At 42.2% G+C, this 21,707-nt stretch overlaps 1 protein-coding gene across 1 annotated transcript in view; it reads left to right on the top strand.

Moving 5' to 3' along the window:
* Nucleotides 1-21,707, top strand: part of MYRIP (myosin VIIA and Rab interacting protein) — a 353,617-nt gene that overhangs the window by 287,272 nt on the left and 44,638 nt on the right. Inside the window, exon 10 of the mRNA XM_063114747.1 lies at nt 4,060-4,697. Within this exon, the coding sequence (XP_062970817.1) occupies nt 4,060-4,697 (638 nt within the window). The remainder of the gene's footprint in view (nt 1-4,059; nt 4,698-21,707) is intronic.

The raw sequence follows: 21,707 nt of genomic DNA on the forward strand, positions 1-21,707 counted from the left end.
TGCTTACAGCAGTTAACAGATTTCCCCAAAATGCATTTTCACTTTATAGACCTTGACTAAGCATCTACTGTACACACAGCATGTGCTCAGTGTTGGGGAAAGAAAGATCAGGGGATTGTTACTGCTCTTGAGTTGCTCACTTGGAGCTGTCTGTAGAATAACGAAAGAGCAGGGGTTTAGAGAAAGGAGGGATGAGGGAAGCAGGGCCCCGGAGGGATTCTCCCAGTGGACTAAGAGAATGTGGGGTTGGAGCCCAGATACAGCTTTGAGCAGTTCTGATGGTGCAGCTTGACAACAACCAAGGTTTTCACAGGGTTGGGTATTCAGAGAACCATCTATGTTTTTGCTAAGAAGGATGGCTTTTTGCCGAGATAAAATTTGGCCAACTTCTATGTTCTCAGAGGCACATGGCAACTTGGAGTTGCAAAAGCCACAAAAGAAAGGAACTGGCAACAAGCTGAACCCCATCCCACCAAGTGGTGGTTGTTGGAGTTCAGGGACCACATTTACAACATGGTTGGCCCTGGAGCCAGGCACTGAGTGGCATGATCGGGATTTCCTCCCATAGCTGCAAGAGAAGCTGTAGACAGCAAACTCATGGAGAGCTGCACAGCAAGAGTCTTGCTCCTGCAGCCTGTTGGTGCCTGTGTTCATTAGCAAGTAGCCTCATGTGCCTAGATGGGGCCCAGAGCTGGCCAGGGGCTGGCAGTACAGGAGCAAGGAAGAGGTGGCCCTGCCTTCAAGGAGTTCACAGTCAGACCTGGGAGGCAGAGTAGACAACCAGGAAAATAAATCATAATACAGTATAAGTGTTTAGAAATGAAAGCTTTTGGGCAAAGCTCAAAGAACAGAATAGCCAGCTCCTCAAGGAAAGAAAGCCAAGTATGTGCCACTGAGGAGCAGTCTGAGAGTCGAGTCTCAGAAGATGGTCCCAAGAGCAGACTCAGTGGCCAACTATAAGGCCCAGAGGACCTTTCCTTTCTTCTCAGAGCAAACACGCTCCACAGCTGGGGCCCAAGTCTACTCTGCATCTTGTGGGTGTCTTGTTTGCCTTCTCCCTGAATTCAAGGATCTGAGGACCTGTAGTTTATGAGAGGTGAGCCTAGAAAACATAGAGGGCAGGAAGTGGGGACATGAGACAAGGAGGAAAGACAGGCAGTAGATGACTTGTGCCACTGTGGGTGATTGGAGTTCGTCCCTTTTGGGGAACTCCAGGAGCCAGTGTAGAAAACTCACCTGTCCAGCAGACAAGGGAGCTGGAGTACTTAGCCACCCACTCCCTCAGTCACCAGCATTTCCACCCTGCCCCTGGGGCAGGCAACACAGGCTCTAGTAGCCAGAGCAAGCCTCAAGCAAAGACTTGCAGGTGCTGACCAGGTGGAGGCCCAGCCAGTATACACAGAAGTGACAAGGGCCAAGGTTTTGGGGAAGGCTGCTGGGAAAATTAATATTGCCCCTTACTGGCCATTAATAGCTTCGTTGAGAGCCTGAGCATTCCTGAGAAACCCATGACACATCACTGAGAGAATGCCAGCCAAATAGAAACACGTTCCCAGAAGACCTACTATCACTACCACCACCACAAGTAGAGCCCATAAACTGTAAATGGCAATAACAAGCCTAGTTAGTCACTTTTCTGAGTGTTTACGTAATCAATAAAAATAGCATTGCTGTGTGGATAATAATACATACTCCTGAATAGTGACTAGTATATATGTTTTCTATGTACATACATATGGAGTACATGGATATTGATCCATAATCATGTGTTAAATACTAATACTATAGTCCAGTTCAACAGATATAAGGTAAAAATAGCCAAGGGTCCTCAGTGCAGCAGGCACTGTAATCAATGTTTTACATATTTTATCTCATAATAATCCTAAAGATAGGCAAGGTGGGTCACACTGACCCCACTGACAGGCCAGGAGACAGCCTCAGAGGTGCTCTCTGACCAAGGTCAGCTGCTAATAAACTCAGTAACTGTGGATCAGCCCAGCCTGAATCCAGAGTTCTTGTTCTTTGCTCTGCACTGAAGCAGCCTCATTCACTTACGGATAAGGGGGAAAGGAGCGACCAAGACAATGTGCTCTGGGCACACACATGCAACACTCTTTAGGAGCCTCCTCATGTAATGCCCACATCAGCCCAGTGAGGTATTAGCTATGCCCTCTCCACCTGTGAAGGAGCTGAGACTCAGAGAACCCCTGAGCAGGCTTGCTGCCCAGGCCCTTCGAGTTCGATACTGCTGGTCCTTCCAGTGCATGAACAAGCTCTGGGACAGAGCAGGCTAATTTGCATCTAAGGATGAGGAGATGGGTGAGATCCAGGCCCTGCCTCAGGGGCCTTGTCATCTGGAGGGTGGCCCAGCTGCGTGCATGATCAGCCAGACACAGGCAGGACCATGGAATGAGCCAGCCAGGCCGTCACACTGGGGGGCTCAGAGAGGGGAGGCCACGTCCAGACAGGGAGATGAGAATACACCCTAGGAAAAGGGGGAGGCGAGGATGAGGAGTTTGAGGACCATGGGGACTTCAACACAGGGACATGGTGGAGATGGATGCTGAAGGCAGAAGCAGCAAGGCCAGGCTCATGGCCTTTGGCTTCCAGGAGGCCCCTGCTTATGTCAGCCCACTGCTGGGGCCCAGCATCCCCCTGTGAAAGAGAGCCCAACCTCCTGATTCTCAGAAGAAAGGGGACTCGATGTCCTGCAGTCTGAGCTGCAGTCAGGCAGCTGAAAGGGACCTGGGCTGCTGAGTTGAAAACATATGTACCACCACCATCTGAATTCCTCTACAGTTGTGGTTCTGAAACAGGCCTAGCAAGTACAATACTCTGTAGACAACCCTGTGAAATGCTGACAACTTACATTTCATTATATGGAGCAGTACATTCAGTCTAATGTAGCATGAAGTAGGACCCTGCCTCAAGGTCTTACTGCAGCTGAGCTGTGGCCCCTGTAGGCCTCAAGCCCAGAAGCTGGTGTTCACACACAAGTTGGGAAACAATCCCCTGCAAAGCCCTGGGGCCCTCATCACCCACCCCCAAAAGCCCTGCAAGGGTCATGGTAAAAAAAAACAGCTTCTGGGGAAAAAAAACAAACAGCTTCTGCTGGCAACTACTGTGTCCAATGCCACAAGGCTAGGCTGGGCTAGGTACCCCTGGCTAAAGGAGCACTGTGTCCTTACTCTTACTCCCCAGGCACATGAGCAGGAAATATTTTACTGTTTGCCTTCAGCAAAAACAAAACAAGGCAACTTTTACCCCACCCCCACGCCACCCCTGCATGTAGATCAACCCTTAGGGATAGCAACAAGCTGAGCACTACTCCAGCCTGCTCCCGTGAGCTGCTTTACAGCTGGTCTAGGGCTTGCATGGCACAGTCTATAACCTTGAGCTGCCTTGGAGATGGGTAGAGGACACAATCTGTCCTGACTCTACGGGTTACTGGTGTTATGACTATTGACAAGTGCTTAACTCCACTCATCCTCATTGCCTTGTCTGGAAAATGAGATTGGAGGTACCAACCTCTTTGGGCCTCAAGTTCTTTCCAGAACGAGGTGTGTGCCTTGAGTTAAACATGGACTTTCATGGCCATCTCCCAAGGCTGTTGGGAGTGAGCTCTGTCAAAGTGCCAAGGGCAGATGTGTTAACCCGTGACATAGGCAGAGGGGAACTGGGGATCTAAGAGACAAAACCAAGGTCAAAGAGCCAGAACCTGGGGCTACCAACTGCAGCCCTCTCCCCTCCCCTCCAAGACAGCCTGGGGCAGGAGTGGGGCAGTTCTGAGGAGACCAAGGTGACCATCTGCCCAAGCAGACATGAAATAGGAGCCAAGTCTCTGAGTTTCTCTCCATCTGTGAAGTACAAGGGCCTCAGGGATTTCCAGGAGACCTTTACACTGCCCCCAATTAAGTGTGCCCTCCTGGTCTTCCAAAAGGCAACTGCTCCCCAACACCCCCCCCCAAGCCAATTACAGGGAAGTGACAGGTGACAACCTCACCTTGCTCTAAGATGATAACAGTCCCTCTCTGGTTTTTGTCTTCCCCCCACCTGCAGACCTGGCCCCAGTGTTGCAGAGCCCCGATGGAAACTGGGTAGCTCTGAAGGATGGCACTCTGCCCCCTACCCGCCTGCTGGCCAAACCTAAGAGCGGGACCTTTCAAGCCCTGGAGGTGGCCTCCAGTGTGGCTTCTGCCTATGATGAGATGGGTTCCGACAGTGAGGAGGACTTTGACTGGAGTGAGGCCTTGAGCAAGCTGTGTCCGCAGTCCCGGGGCCTGCCCAGGAACCCCCAGCCTCAGCCCACGCAGGCCCAGGGTTCCGACCAAGGCCCCTCAGCGGCCTCCCCCTCCTCCGGGCTCTCTCCCAACCCCGAGGCCATGTGTTCTGACTCAGAGACCTCTTCAGCGGGTTCCTCCCGGGAAGCTGGGCACCGGGCCAGACTGCCCTGTTTGCAGCGGAAGGCTCCCAGGAACTCCGCAGCTGAGAAAATGCACCTTCAGGGAGAGCTGGATGTGAACTTCAACCCCCAGGCGGCCAGCAGGGAGACTTCCGACAGCAGCGAGCCAGAGCAGGCCCCCCACGCCACAGACCGACGGGCCAGGAGGTGGAGAAGGGCCCGAGTGGGCTTAGAGGAGCCAGGGAAGAAACCGTCTGCCCCCAGCACCCATCCCCAGGATCTGGACCCACATCAGGTAATAGCACTGCACACAGGCAAACACACACAGGTTTGTAAGTAGGATATGCCCTCCTCTAAGCACAAGTGTCATAGGGGGTCCTGGGCATGGAATCCACAGACCCACATTTTCATTTTGGTTTTGCTGCTAAGTAGCCAAGTGACCCTAGAAAGGTCACATCTACTCTCTGGGGCTGTATGTCCTCCCTTTGGTGATGATAGCTTAGAATTCAAAGTGTGGTTTGGAAAGTATGGCCCTCAGACCAGCAGCATCAGTACCACCTAGGAACTCATTTGAAAGGCAGATTCTCAAGCTCCTCCCCAGAACTGCCGGATCAGAAACTCTGGGGATGGGGCCCAGCCACATCTTCTATGACAAGCCCTCCAGGTGACAATACTGTGCACTAAAGTTTGAGAGCCACTGGGTTAGGGTTAAGGGTGAGCGACCTGGAGTCAGACTGCCTGGATTCAAATCCAACCGTGTGACCTGGAGCAAGACATCCCTCTAGTTCTCAGTTTCCTCATCTGTAAAGTGGAGATAACATTAGAACCCACCTGAAAGGATGGTTGTGACCAGTGAATGAGGTAATGTTTATAAAGAGCTAAGCTCTATCCTAGACACAGCATGAGGGCTCAATGAATACTATTTCAATATGATAACTCAGGGGGCAATTTACTAACGTTGTGTGATTGTGTAGCCCACATCACACCCCTTCTCAGGATCCTCAGTGGCTTTGCCCACATGGTTTAATTCAAAGAACTTTCTTTGAAAATGTGATTAAAGCTATGAACTCCCACTAGAAAAATGCACCTGTACACACATATGCACACGCACACACACACTTTTGCTTACAATTTCAGATAGTTCGTGGACTCCAACCAGGTTAACTTTTATATTCTCTAAATACACCCTGCTCATTCCCAGCTCTACACCTTTCACTGTGCTGCATCCTTTCCCCTGCCCTCATCTCCGCCTTTGCCCCTGCCCTAGACCCCACCTCTTCAGGTGAAGCCCTGCACATCACTGTGGATTCAATACCAAACCTTGTGGAGCCCACTCTGGTCTACCCATGATAGTATTTTCTAAATTCAAAGTGACACGTGTGGCCTGAAAATATTACTGGCAGACTAGGCTTGGCTCACCCTCTCACATTAAACAAATGACTCGAAAGTCCAGAAGCTGGTGCAAGGATTGGAAGGTTTATTCAGATAAAGGGCATCTGGGGGATGACCAGGCTAAAATCATCCCACCTTCTGATGCCTGTTCTGGGGTTTCTAAAGGGGAAGAGGCAGGAAGATGAGGTAAGGTCTTTGTTCTGAAAAAAAGGGGGAGGCTGAGAGCAGCAGATGGTCTGAGTCAGATGTTAGGGTCCCATGATGGATTTGGAACTTAAGTGTCACTGAGTCTGTGGTCAGCTTCAAGCCCCTGATGTTACCTCAGGGTTAGAGTCCTTATCTCCTAGGGAGAGCTCAAGGATAATAACCTCAGTCAAACATCATAAAAATACCTGACTTGGATTTCTACGTGGATGCAATTTTCCTTTAAGTAAGAGGGAGAGCTCATAATCAACTAGGTTGCCTTGCCTTTCCTATATCTCCTCTTGTTTGCAGCTGATTAGAAAAGTAAGAAAAACAAGAAACTTAGTTTCAGTCCTTAACTGCAGGTGCACAACCTCTGAAGTAAATCAGCACAAGAGAGGTGATTTCATCTCTGGGCAGTCTCAGCCGTATGGTCAGGCTCTCAATTCCTCTGCTAACCTCAGGGATGATTATCAGTTTCCAAGTTAATAGCTGGCTGAAATGTTCTGCTTGGTCTTAGTTACCGCAAAGATGGCTGTTTTTCTGGCTAGGATCCCTTTCAAAAAATTTAAACGACCTCATATAAGCAATGGATTACAATATTTGAAACTGAGAGTCTTGTGGAAAGTCTAGTAATGTTGCCATTGCCTTCAATAGGCACATAGTCATTGGTCACATTATTATCCACTTGACTTTTTACACTCCTGGAGAAACCACAGGAGAAATGACTTCCTGAATGTCATTGTAGCTCTACAGTACCCAGCTACCATGCCCTGCACTCTTAGTTTAGGTTCCACCAAAAAAGCAGGGCCCGAGTCAAGGAATTGGATGTAGATAGTTAATGTGGAAGGAGATCCCAGGAAGCCCAAGGATGGGTCAGGAAAGTAAGAAATGCCAATTAAGGTAAGCTATGAGCAACTGGGGCTCAGCCCCACCAGGGAACTCTGTGAAACCATGTGGGACACAGCTCAGAATTCTTCCACCAGAGGACAGGGAGCATTTATCCATGGTCTCCTATCTCCCACTGATAGAGGGTTATCCCCCACCCAGGGCGGGCATTAATTCCATACACAGCCATGTTTGTGTGTGTGGTGCCTAAGAAATCCCTCAGAGAAGAAGAGAGAGACCTAGGTTTGAGGTGGAAACCTATCAGCGGGCCAGAAACTGTCCCCCACAGCTGTGGGAAATTCACACACCAGGGGATAACGGGCTGGGACTTCACCGGTGTCTGCTACAATATCTTATATGAATGCATCAGCCAGATCCCTGATCCTGAGGCCTCCGTGAAGATATCTGTGGACTCAGAGGCCCTCAAGTCACAGAACTGAGCATCCATCTCACTTGACCTGCTTATATATTGCCTAAAACCAGTCTTTTATTTGTTCCAAGCTCTCATTTCTTCTTTGTAAAACAGAACATTAAAAATCTGCCTCATGGGGTTGCTATTGATCATAGAGTAAAAATAAAAAGTTTGGTTCCATTTTGAATCATTATTATCTGGCTCAAGTGGAGACTGCTGTCCAAAGACTTAGAGCGACTTGCCTGAAGGGATGTTCTTGAGAGTTGTCTGCATAATTCACTTGCATGTATAAAATGCCACGTCTCCACTATAACTAGGTGCCTGAAGCTTCCTATTTATTCTGAAGTGGCTTGAAAGTTGTCTTCTGGTGTTAATCTTTGCAAGGCACAGTAAAGAGAAGGCAAGGACCAGCCGAAAGGCTCTGGACCAGTGTTGCCACTGACATCCTGGGAGTGACTTTGAGCAGATGGCAGTATCCTCTCTTCCCCACTAGGTGGGGATGGTGCTGCGCTTCCAGAGACATCAAAATGAGGGCCCCCTCCCCTTCCAAACCCGCTCCCCTCCACCTTTAGTTTACTAGGGCAGTTCTCCAAAAAAATTAAATTATATATATTTAAATTGTTTACTTACTTTTGAATATAAAGAAAATAAATGAATATAATGTGAAAAATATTACAACATGAAATGCAGTTCCCCTTGACCACAACCCTAAATCCCCATCATCTCCAACAAAATGACTAAAAGCATGTTTGGTGTGAATCCATGCAGATCTTTGTGCATTCATATACCTATAGCACATTTAGAAACATAGCTCAGTAATGTGTCTGTTTTAGCAAAATTAGCATCATGCTCTCCATATTCTTCCGCTGCTTTGTCTTAACAGTAAGTAATAAAGGTGTCAGTGCGCACAGATCTACAAAAGATATACAAAGCAGGAGCCTGGAGGTGGGAGCAGTTCAACCAGGGTGCAGGCAATAAGGGGTGTGTTGACTGTAGAGAATTTTAAGACAATAATAAATCCAATGAAAGTCAGCCTTTTTATTATCACTTTGCACCATGCACAGACAGTTCTAAGCAATGCTAGTGATAACATACTCTTTTCCACACTGGACCAGGGGATTTCAGTGCCTTCTCCCCCTCTGATCTCCTTGGTTCACCACTGTTTCATAATGGTGGATATTTAAAGACTTTTATAATGTTTTGATTTTGTAAAAAATACCACAGAGAATATCATTCTGCAAACCTCTTTATACAAGTGGAATTGCTAACTTGAGACATATATGGATCTTTAATTTTTAAAGTAGACTTGCCAAATTAAGCTTCCAAACATCATAGCAATTTACACAGCTATAACAGGGTATGAGTATGTTCTCTCATGTTGTCAACAATAGTGTTGTCAGTCTGTTAAATTTTTGCCAATTTTATGTGAGAAAAAATAATTCTTTTTAGTTAACATTTTCATAATTACTACTGAGACTGAACATGTTTTCCTATGTTTAAGGCTATTTGCATTTTTTTCTTCTGTGAAAGACACATTTGTATTTTTTGTCTATTATTTTAATTAGACTACTTGTCTTTTTTCTTGTTGATATTTAGGAATTAGTTTTATTATGTAATTACATTATAGGTTTTAATTCTTTGATAGTTACACATGAAGATATTCTTTCTCCTTGTCTGTCACTTTTGCCTTACCTTTAAGTATGTTTTATATGCCAAAATTTTGTTAATAATAATCTGTCAATTATTTTCTTTATTGTTTTTATATTTTGTGCCTTGTTTAAGAAGGCCTTAAATCCCCAAGGTTATAGGAATTTTTCCAACTTTTTCCGGGTGTTTTCTAGTTTTATATTTTTCATTTAGCCCTTCAGCCCATATATATATATATATTTTTTTTTTTCTTCTTCTTCTTTTTTAAAAGATGACCGGTAAGGGGATCTTAACCCTTGACTTGGAGTTGTCAGCACCACGCTCACCCAGTGAGCAACCGGCCATCCCTATATGGGATCCGAACCCATGGCCTTGGTGTTATCAGCACCACACTCTCCCGAGTGAGCCACAGGCCGGCCCCTAGCCCATATTTTTATTACTTTTCTGGATGATATCAGGTAAGCTTTAACTTTATTTTTTTCAAATTAAATATCTGTCACAAAACCATTAGTGAATAATCCATTATTTATCTGCTAGTTTCAGATGCCACCTTTAATATATGTTAACCTTCTTTTATTTCCATAAGCCTGTGGGGTTTTTTTGTTGGTTATTTATTTATTTTTTTTAACTTTCTATTTTAGTCCATTGATCTAGAAGTCCCATTTCAGTACAAATACTACTTTGTTTTAGTTATAATAACTTTATAATATATGTTGCTATCCAGTGAATGGTCTTCACTTTGTTGTTTTTGTGGATGATGATAGCATTTTATAAAAATGTCTTGGCTTTTCATAGAAATGATGTTTTAAAATTTGCTCTTCAGGTTACAAAATGATCTTTTTAAGTTTTGATTGGAATTGCACCAAATATATGTATATATCTGGGGATAATTTATACCTTTATAATATTGAGCCTTCCCATTTAAGATTTATTTACTTTCAGTAAAGATTTTTAGATTTTTTTCAAAGCCTCATACTTTTTTTGTCAAGTAATTTTTAACTATCTTATACATTTGATTCATATTGAGAATGAGATCTTTTTTATCTATCATATGTCCTAATTGGTTTTTGCTCGTGTATAGAACCCTATTGATTTTATGTTTATATTTTATAACATAGTACCCTAATGAATTCTCTTATTAATTCTAGTAATCTTTCAGGTGATCCTCTTAGCTATTCCAGGTAGATAATCATATTGTCTACAAGTAATAGCACTTTGTCTTTTCCTTTGCATTATATATACTTACTTCTCTTTCTCGTCATATTGCGTTGGCAACAACTACACTTCACTGTGAAATAGTATTGACATCTGGCATCCTGTCTTTGTCTTGCTGCTACCCTTAGTGATCTACTTCCAGTGTTTCAATATTAAGTATGATGTTTGCTCTAAGTTTAGTAGATATTATCAAAATAAGGAAGCATCTACTCCTGGCTTTCTAAACAATTTAAATCAGAAATGTGAGTTTTATTTTATCAACTGCTTTTTGACATCTATTGGGATCATCATACGGTTTTTCTTCTATAATCTTTTGGGGTTGTAAATCCCATTGACAGATTTCTGAATTTTGAATCATCTTTTCATTTGTCACGTAAATTTTACTTGATTATGATTCTTTTCTATAAAAACTGGATTCCATTTGCTTATTTTCACTATTATGCTATCTTGTTCAGTTTGGTATCAGGTAATACTAATGACTTTGCAAGGATTCTCTATTTTGTGTTATTTTCTATAACTCTTTTTATGACATAATAATTTTCTGAAAGTTTGAAAGAATTCACCAATAAAGTTGTCCAGGCCTACTGCCTCTTTATAAGGGAGATTCTTTGATTTTTTAAATAGATTTCTTCCTTGATTATTAAACTATTTAGATTTTGCAATTCTTCTTAATCCACTTAATTTGTGTTTTTATAGGAAATTGTTTATTTCATATAGATTTCAAATTCATTGGCATAATATCATACCTAATGTTCTCATATTTAAACAATTTTTTTCTTTGCAATATAGCTATGTATCCTTTCTAGTTTATAATGTTAAATTTTGTTTTCTCATTCTATTGCTCTCATTCTCACTCTCTCTCATTCTTCCTTTTTTTTCTTGATTAGATTTATCAGTCTTGGTATTTTACTGGTGCTTTCAAAGAACCAGCTTTTAGTTTTATTCTTTAATCTCAGAGATTATTTTGTTTCCTAGTCCATTAACTTCTGCTTCTATATTATCTTCCTTCTGCTCTCTTGTTTTCATATATATTTTTCTATATGTTCTAATATATAAAATATTTCATATATATATTTCTAATATAGCTAGTGAATTTTCACCCAAATGCATTTTTGTTTGCATCCCACAGGCTTTGAAATGCGGTGTGCTGATTGTCAAACTTTACTAAGTAATTTATCATTTTCAGTGTAATTCTCATTTTAATCAAATTAAGAGTTAATTAGAGAGCTGTATAACATTTTGCTTTGGTTTTTTTGTTTTGTTTGTTGTTTTTGTTGCTAATTTTTATTATGCATTATGAACAATGAATATGACTTATGTGACTACTATTGTTAGGAATTTGTTGAGATTTCCTTTCTGATCTAACAAATGGTCAATTTTTGTAAATGTTTCATGTGTGTTTGACAAGAATACGTATTCTGGGTTCACTGGAGACAAAACTGTTTGTGTATGTGTGCATTGTTCTGGGCATTAACAAGACAGACAAGGTCCAGACTCTTGAAGCTCGTGTTTATTTACCTTTATATCTGCCATTCTTCATTTCTCACCCTTATTTACTGTTGTCTTCATTGACCTATGGTTTTCCTGATTTCTATCTATCTCTTTGGAGTCTGGTGTGGGAATTGTCCTAGGAGATGCAAGAGTATGTCTCTGCTATTTCACTCCCTGCTAGATGCTTCACCTCACTAGCCATGATTATCAGATAAAGCCAGCTGGGAGCAGAAATCCTTTCCCACATTCTCTACCTTTATCCCTGGCCTCAAATCCCACTTAACACATAACTTTGCACATTGAGCTTCTGTGTATCTGTAACCATCAGCTACTCAGCACACTCTTCTGTCCTCCTAAATCCAATCCCCTGATGGCCATAGATAGGATAAAATGCGTGGGTTAGAATCTCTTTTGCTCCAGTACTCTTCGGGGGATACTCCACTGACTTTTGGCATTTGATATTGGAGAGATGCCTGAAGACAGCCTAATTTTTCCTTTGTTTATAATGTTTTTCTCTTCTAGATGTTTGTTGGATTTATTGTATATTTAAAAAGCAAACATTTTGCCAGAATGGCAGGTGTTTACTTATTTTGTACTGTTGTAACTGATATAGTGAGCTCTTTTCTGCACAATCAGGTATTTTTTTCAAATCAGAAGCATTTTCCTCTATCATTTTGATTATTACTTCTTTCAGACCACCCATAATTTATACGTTGAATCTGTATCCTATATCTTCCATGTCTATCATTCTCTCTTATTGTTTTCCCACTTTGATCTTTTCCTCAGTCTTCTACGAAACTTTCCAAAGTATGTCCTCCAAATCACTTATTTTATTTCCTAATATTAATTCTGATGTTACTGTCTTCAGATGCAGGACTAATACTGCTGCTGTGTTGTCAGGTTTTCTGCATCTTTTGTCTTACCAATCTTCCCATTTCTTCTTATTTTATAGTCTTTTAGTTTGAGTGCTTATATTTCTTATAGCTTCTTACACCTCTTCATTGGAACTCTGTGTTATTACTCCCCAACTAGAATGCAAAACTGCTATCAGACATTGTGTCCTGGTTGTTAGTAAAACTCACGTGACACCTTCAGGCTAACTTTTGTTTCCTTTGTTCTGCAGTATTTTTACAGTATTTTTCTACAGTTTGTTGTTGTTGTTGTTGTTGTTGTTTTGCAGTATGTTACTTTTTCTGTTAGTAGTTCTAGAATGAGGATAATGCTATCCCCGTCCTGTTGTTTGCCAATATCTAGCATACTTGAATCATTTCTGTTCTTCTGGCTTAAGGTAAAAGACTTTTCCTACTCTTATTGCCTTGCTCTATGTTTCTTTGAACAGACAGCAAAGAACCTACTCACAGTATTAAATACGCAATGAATGAATGAATGGATAGAAAACAACACCACCATTGTACACTTTATGTGGTTTTTGTAGTCTTTGCCCCTGGGACTTACATTTAATGACTAGACTTCCCAGGATGCGACATGGTGCCACGGCTAGTTCTTCCCTGTACCTACTAAATATTTGGGGGTAGATACATTTTCTAAGTTGCTATAAAATGGGAGGTACCTGAGGGGGATGGGGAATAGGGCTTATAGAAGGCTCAGCTGTTGTGTTTTCTGTTTGTTTAACGCTTGTTTTATTTTGTTTTATGGCGAGCGTTTGTCTTACACTTCTGGACCAAGGTTTGAGGTGCGTAGAATACTAGGGAAGGGGGTAGGGATCAACAATTATTCTGACTACGTAGAAGAGAGAGACAGTGGATGGCTCTCCACATGAATTTTTCAGTCCGTTTCCATGAGCCTTGTATTTAATGAAAAATTTCCAATTCACTTACGAGCAACAAGCTGACTTCTATTACTTTTTAGTTTTGTGAGTTTTTATCTTTTTCTGTATCTTCCCACACAATTTTGGTGGAAAATTTGGAGAGATTGTATAAGAGATGTTTGCCAGATGCCATTTTAAAATGGAAACCTGCTGATTAACTTTTCATAGATTGAGACTTCACGGTTGCAGGAGGCTGCTATTTTAGTTTCCTCCAATGTTACATTTTTTGTTGCACTCATTAGTGAAACTTGTTTTCTTGGAGTAAATTTGCTACTGTCTAGCATTCTAGCTCCTAATTATTCTTTAAAAATGTGTTAAGAATCTTGCCATGTTGAAAACTACCAATTCTTTATAACTAACAATCTATAAATATTCCTTTATTTAAGATGTTTATGCCTTGCTCCAGAAATAATTTAAAGTGGTTTACATAAATATAAACAGAAGAAAATAAAATAAAAATATAATAGATGAAAAAAGTAGGACAAAGGAAGAACCAGGGTGGAAAAGACAAGATGAAGCCAGGAGTAACATTAGTTCGTGAAGTAGATGCAATGAGGTTCTAATCATAGGCTAGAGATACCAAAACTTCAGCTCTGAGTTTCTAGAAGACAATAGAAAGAGGGTGACATGAGCAGTTTTCTGAGTCATGGAAGCGTTCATATAACAATAAACCCATTCCTTAAAGGATGCTGCTCTTGGAACTGGGATCAGAGAGAAATTCATGCTGTGGTTCATTGTGGAAAGGAAATATAATACAGTGTCCTCTGCTACATGCTGCTTCCAGTGAACACAGGCTTTGGGGGCTGCTTCTCATAATGTCACTCAGTGTTGACCAATGCATTACATCAGGCACAGTTCAGTCAAGTCAGGGGCCAAAATATACTGACTTCTGCTGGTCTAGGTTGCTCTAGGATTAAGCTTGGGTAGACAGCTGCCTCCCCAAGCCCTGTTTCATGAGTGTTGTGTAGCTCTGAATTCAAGGGGATGCTCTCTGACAAGTGCTTTTGAGACCATGCATGTTGGCAGTAAGCTGAGTTGGGGGTCATAGTGACACCCGCCTGCGAATGTTGAAGTATGCCAAGAGAATATCCCCAAGCAAGGCCTTATAATCTATTCAGAATTGTATTTGAATTTCCTTTAATACACAGGCCAAAGAGTGATAATTCCCCTCAATTCTCCACCATTGATTTTCAAGTTAGGCATGGAACATTTCCTTACATGAAATCTAAAGAGAAAACAGATAATAATATAGCTGGAAGCGGAGCTGCTCTAACTGAGGCAAGGCTGCCGCCTCCCCGTGCCCCTTGCTCCCCCTTTCTCAGCAGCCTAAGCAATTACAAAGAATAACCTGGAACCAGTTTAGAGCAGGTGTGACCAGAGACCTCCCTGCAAAAGAAAAATCCTAATCAAGTGTCTGTCGAGTGATTCTCTTGAGCATAAGAATTACTGGGCATGCCTTCCAAGATAAAGATGTAGACAACAGGTATGGAAAATGAGGCACTTGCTGAATAACAGTGCTTCATAAACATTTTTGTGTCATAGGCCATTTTGAGAACCTAATATATACTCTAGGTCTCCTCCCCAGGGAGGAAAAAAACATGCATAAACACAACAGTTTTCCATTCAATGTCAGGGAGTTTTGGGAGCCCAGGGAGCATCTCTGTATAGGATTTTTAACCAGTAGTCTGTTGGATATTAAGGATTATCCACCAAAAATGATTACTTTAGTGTTTCAGTGGTCAAGTTCTTTTGGGTCTTCTTTTGAGCAGATATTAAATGGCAGGGCTAACTATCAATTAAAGCCTTTACTTATATGTAGCAATAAAACTACGTCAAGTTCGTTAAAGAAAATCTTAAGCTCTTCATGACAGGGATCCAAACCCAACTCACTCAAAATGGATAACTAGCCATTAGGGACCAATGAAAAGAAGGGGATCTGGAACACACTTCAGTCTCTCCACCCCTGCCCTGAATGTCAGCACATGATTGTCAGGAAACCCTCCTGCTGATTCCAACTCTCAGACTGGCATGAAAATGCAGGTTCTAAATAACCACCAAAATCCATGCATCATGTAATTTAGTCTATCCAGACTAATTACAGTCCAGAGTCAAAGAAAAAGCAAACATGAAATCCACTGTTAATGCTGCTTTATCCCTAACAGATTTCTCCACCAACTGTGGTCAGTATGAAAATAATTGTGTTTCAAATCTGCCTGTTCCTCATGTAAACATTGACTGGAAAAGCCCAGGCTAGCAATTTTTCAGATATTTTGTACAAGATTGCCATAATTCTGGGGAATAAGTGGTTGCCCTTTCAATAAATGGCACAGTTTAATTCTGTTGGATAGGAGACTACAAAGGGAAAAACACAAAGAAGAGGGACAGAGCCCATAAGCCAGAGGAGTTTTTGGTTCTTGGAGTAGGAGATGTGCCCCAGATTAGATTAAGGATTTGTTTTGGTTTTTAAATCAATTTTATAATATGAAGGGCTCAGAAAACAGCATAGAATCCATACGGACACAACTAGTCTATAATTATAAAAGCTAAAAATAAGCCTTCCAGATGACATCCTGGTGCTACAATTCCATAATGTCCTTCACTGAGTTTACCCTCAGGTAGTTGTCCCCATATCTACCCTCTGTGCAGTTCTGCTGACCAAACTCAGGTCCTCCCATATGACAGGGTTCTTTCTCCTTGAGGCCCTGAGAAGCATATTGTAATATTCAATTACTGTAAGGTTCGAGATTCTTCCCACTTCCACTGCACTAAGCTGACCAAGGGTTTGGTTTGTATTGCGTGTGGTGGGCTGTTCTTACCTCACCAGTTATGAGGAAAAGGAATGCCTTCTTCAGCAGGGTACAACAGGTGAATAAAACTAGTTTTAGGTTGATTAAACAATGTTCAGAGAAGACAGACCTCTACCTGAAGGCACCAGAGACAGATGTGTTCCGAGTCCTCCGAGGGAAACATGTCAGCAGCAGAGGCAGCCCGCCCCACACTCATCCCGCTCTCCTCAGCTTCAGGATGGCTGTGCCCGGCATCCTGCAAGTAAAACTGCACCCCTGGGCCACAGAGAGTGCCCGTAGAGTTATTTAACCCATAAATCAAGCTTTTCTCAGAAGTCCATTGAAATATAATCTAAAGCCAGCTGCAGAAACTTTGATTTGAAGGTCAGGTTCAGTATCTCTCATCCACAGGCATGGGAGGAGCCACCGGGACACTAGGACATATTCAGCGAAGGTTGACATGGAGCTATTGAAATCAATCCTGTAGCTGGGCTCTTTGTGAAAAGGTGGAGAAACCTTGACCTAGAATATGAAAGACAGCCTTTGTGAAAAAGTGTTTCTCAGACTGGGGTTGTTTAACCTAAAAGGTGTTGTCATGGCGGCCTTCATATGTGGAAAATTTTTGTGAGGAACATGATAAGGCTGAATAGGAGAAAAATTGTTTTAAATTAAAGCAGGCAGGATTTCAGGGTGCACAGATCACTTGGATGACTGAAGGTAAGGACAGTCTTGTAAGGAAATCTGAGAGCATCCATATCCAGAAAGATTTCTAGGAAAATTATCTTCTCACTCCTTTAAACATTCCCCTTTGGGAAAAAGAGGTTAAACCCTTTACCTCTCAGGTTCTCTCCCTGCTTTGTGGTTCTACTGTCTGTTTTCCTTTTAATGAGCACAGTTTAACTTGGAGCATCCAGGCTTGTCTCGGTATGATGAAAAGAGCTGGGCCTTCAGGGTCAGGCCGTCTTTAGCTCAGCCATTCACTAGTCACGTGACCTTGGACAGCCTGCTCAACCTCAGTCCTCACGGATACAGAGGAACTGCTGGGATGCTTGAATGAGACTCCATGTGTACAGTGCCCAGTACAGTGGATGCCCACACAGTGTGCTCAGCAATGGGAAATCTCCAGAACCTTCCTCCACCTCTCACATTCCCATCACCTCCATTTACTTTTTATTTTATTTTTTTTGCACCTGGCCAATATAGGGATCAAACCCTGGACCTTGATGTTACCAGCACCTCACTCTAACAAAGTGAGCTAACCAACCAGCGCACCATTTACTTCTATCCCTATGTTTCTCAAGCTTGAGAATTCATAAATAACTCAAAAATTTTTCAAAGGACCTCCAGATTGGGAAAGGCTGCATTAAAATGTAAATACTGGCAATATGAAAAAATTTTAGCACCACCATAAATATAAATGCAAACATAGGAATAGAGATCATGTGGCAACACCCCACTGTGAGGCAGCTACCCTGATAACCCAGAATGTGCCTTTTTTAATGTGGTCAATGAAATTAAAACCAAAATTTAAAGACTGTTATAAAGAACTTGCAGACCATTGAAAATATATTAGAAAGCTCTTGTTTGAAAAACTGTACAAGCTTATCTTAAGGTGTATTCAGTCATTAGCTGTTTAAAAATATACATTCTTATTTAGCCAGGGTCTCCAACTTCCACATGCTAAATTTAAGTGTGCAAGGAAAAGCTGACTTTTTATTCTTCTGTAACTGCCTTAAACTTTCTCATCAGTCTTCCCCACTCTGAAGAGCCAGAATTGTAAACTAGCAAGTCTAAGGAACACTTAGCCTCTTGTGATTTGAACAATTTTCTTTTCTTTCAAAACTGTCTTTTTAAGGTAAATAATCAACTATCCACACCCACCCCACCCCCATTTCTCCAGCTTCACCATCGTGGGGAGCATGTCGGGGAGCCTCTAGAATCCTCCTGGCTGCAAGATATCTCAGAGCTGAGCGGCATCCTCTGGGTCCTTGCAGGCCTCTCCAATGATGGAGACTCTGTTCATCAAGTCACTTCCATGGCTCAGGCCTGGGAATTTGTGCTCTGTTTCCTGTCTGCTCGGTCAGACCCCGTAGCTCTTCCTCAGGCCCACCGTGGCTCTCACTTTCATCAGCTCCTTGGCCCTGGCTGTGCAGCCCCAGGACAGATCCTTCAGGACCACCATAAAGAGGCTCTGGGAAGTTCACTTTCCAGCACCATTAACCATCTTCTTTGTCCCTGCTTCTGGATGCTCTCTGTGCCACACAGGAGTCTGGGGAGACCTGGAGTCCCCTCCAGCCTCCCTCTGAAGCCCCTCATCTGGGCTGATGGGACTCTGATGTGGCTACCCTACATTATTAGGTGGTAGAGGGTCAGAGACCACAGGCCTCCTGTGAGGCTTCTGCTCCCTTAATTCCAATTGAGGAACAAGCAAAGTCCAGCTTTTGAACGGATTAGTCTCTAGAAACCCCTCTCTCTTGTCACAGAATCTGGCTTTTGAGACTGTTGTCACCCTAAAGAGGTTGTAGAGTGGACTGATCAAAGACCTTTTGGTTCCAGATCTACATTCTCCTTCTCAGGGCAAAGGGCTTAGCCTAAGGAAACAAAGATACAAGAGAATGCAGTTTTAGTGGGAAAAGAAAAACATTGCTTTCTTATTTTCAAAATAATGTCCCATTACACATGCAAATATCAATTTATAAGGTGGAAGTGGGCAAGCAATTCTGATTTTCAACAGATTACTTAAAATGCTTTAGGCTCAGATGCACATATTGCTCCTAATTATCCAACTTGCCCATAAGGAATTCTGTTATATGATGTTTGTGTGTTTTTTTTCCAAGTCACAAACATTTCTCAGAATTCTCTACTGAGTTTGTAATCTTCTTGCTGATCTGTTTGAGTCACTGTCTGCCAAACTAGGTATGCGTAGTGTTTGGGTGAAGTTGTTTTGATGTTCAAGGTCCCTTTGAAGCAGAAGAGCATATACTTCAGGCTGGAGATGCACCAGCACCTTACCTTCTCTAAATGCTGAGTTCCCAGCAGGCTCTAAAAACCAACCTCACTCCCCTTCCTCTGAATTCAACTGGAAGTTTTCCATTCCCCATTCAAGTAACAAGTACCTATCTACTGTTGTCTTACTAGGAAGTAGATTCACTCTTCTCAGTGTTTCTTAGGTCTTTGGAGGTGTGGATCCCCTGTGAAAACCTGATAAAAATCAGTAACCCTCACCCTAGAAAAATGTGCGTGCATACCAAAGTTTGTGAGCAATATCAGGGGTCTACAGAGGCCCATCCACAGACCTCTGTTTAGCATTTATTGTCTCAGCTGTTGTGGAGATTGACACTAAAATCAGTTCATGGGGGGAAAAATGTGTGAGTTTATAACAAGGCAGGGATTAATTAACACTTTGCAGACTGAAAACACATTCCTCTTTTTCTCTGGAGGTGTTAAGTATTTGCTAATCTGCTTAATAAATATAATATGGCCAAATATCACAAAGTTATTTTTGAAGCTCTGGTGGCTTTTGATAAAGATGCTTCCAATTAATGCTCATGGTCTCTCATCTCCTGGGCATCAGATCTGTGTGCACATGATTTGAGTCTACTGTGGACTCTAGAACCATCATTTATCATTAACGCTATTCTTGCCACTCAAATACGAGGGTACTTTAAAAAGTTCATGGAAATATTTGTAGTATCTATCAATTATATTTTTTCATGAACTTTTGGAAGTACTTTGTAAAACTTGAGATATGTCTTGATAATCTTTAGAATTCCGTGCTTTAAGATTTGCTCAGGCATCACCTATTATAATTTTCCCTCCTGACAACATCCACCTCAACCAACCATGTGAGGGCCCCTCCTCTGAGTCTCATCAAATCCTCATGTGTATATTTGTTGCCCAGCATGTTACAGTGTTCCTCTCTGCACCACACTGTGAGCTCCACTACAGCAGGAGAGGTATCACTCTCACCTTTGAACCCCCATGGCCAACACAGGGCTCAGCACATAGTAGGTACTCGATACATGTTTGCTGAATGTGGACTGAATCACAATGAATTAATTCTTCACAAGTTCTCATGTGATAAATAAATAGACGTGAAACTTGGACTGATCGTGTTAAGCAGGCTTCAGCTTTTGGATGAACTACATTAGCCTTGTAAAATAGTGTTTCACAGTCTGTATGTCCAAGGAATAATTAGGCCAAAGCTAAAGAAAAGCAAAGCAGAGTTAAAATGAATTGACACTTCAAGGCGTTAAATCTATTGAGTAGCAATGGTAAAGGAAGGTCACCAGGTATGAGTTTGTAGCCACTTGTTGACTTCCCGGCTAATTTAGTACATACCACAGCAAAAGCAGAAAAACTATTTGATAGATAAAGCTCCTCTTCTTCCTTAGGCTGATGTTTAACCCTCTGCAGTCTGACCCGGGTCTGTTTTGTCCATACCCTCAAGTTTCCCACTCTCTCTAGTTCTAGACCTTATTCCTCTAACTATGCCGAGTAGTTTCATGTACACTGGGTCTTACCTGGTCTTGCTGCTTCCTCATCAAGAATGCCTGTCCCGGGCCAGCCCCCTGGCTCACTCGGGAGAGTGATTGAGGCTGCGGGTTAGGATCCTATATAGGGGTGGCTGGTGCGCTAACTGGCTGAGCATGGTGCAAACAACGCCATGCCGAGGGTTGTGATCCCCTTACCGGTCAAAAAAAAAAAAAAAAAAAGAATTCCCGTCCCCATGACTATGTATTAAAATGTGCCTCATCTTTCGAGAATCTGTTTAGAGCCCGTTCTTCCCAAGGACCATTCCCGTATCCCAAGCAAAGGAATTCCTCCTTCTCAAGCACTCTGGGAGCACTGGTCACTTCTCACGAGGCTCCCATCACTGATTGTTACTCAGGACCAGGAAAAATAGTCATGTCCAATGGATTATTTTTCTTTCAATGATTTAAAAAAAATTTTTTTTATTTCTATATCATCTATTTCCTTCTAATCACCTTTGTCTAGACATCTGCCTTTAGAATTTATTTAATTGCAAATCATGTCAAGTACATTTGATGCACAAACATAAAGGATGAAAGAAACTGTCACACATCTTAAACAGGATAGTCCAGGTCCTTGTTGCAAAATGTTGTGTGATAAGCCCTTCTGGTTGAATGACTGACAGGATGAAATACCATATTTCTTTTTTATCCTTATGAATATCGTTGATAACATTTACTCATCGATTCTTGAGTTTGAGAATATTCACCTAGGACACTGTCACCTGAAGATTCTTAGTCTGGGATTTCACTAATACAATCAATGTCACCATCATTAGAATCTAGATCTGCTCTCCTCTTTGAATTCATCTTCTGAGTCATCTAATAATTGTGAAATGTTATTTTCTGTCAGTTTTCTTCTCTTTGCTATTATGAAAAAATTTGAATTCTCTGCTGTGTACAGTGAAAGCTAAAAGCAAATTCAAAATGG

Source organism: Cynocephalus volans, chromosome 11, assembly GCF_027409185.1.
Source record: "Cynocephalus volans isolate mCynVol1 chromosome 11, mCynVol1.pri, whole genome shotgun sequence".
Lineage (NCBI taxonomy): Eukaryota > Metazoa > Chordata > Mammalia > Dermoptera > Cynocephalidae > Cynocephalus > Cynocephalus volans.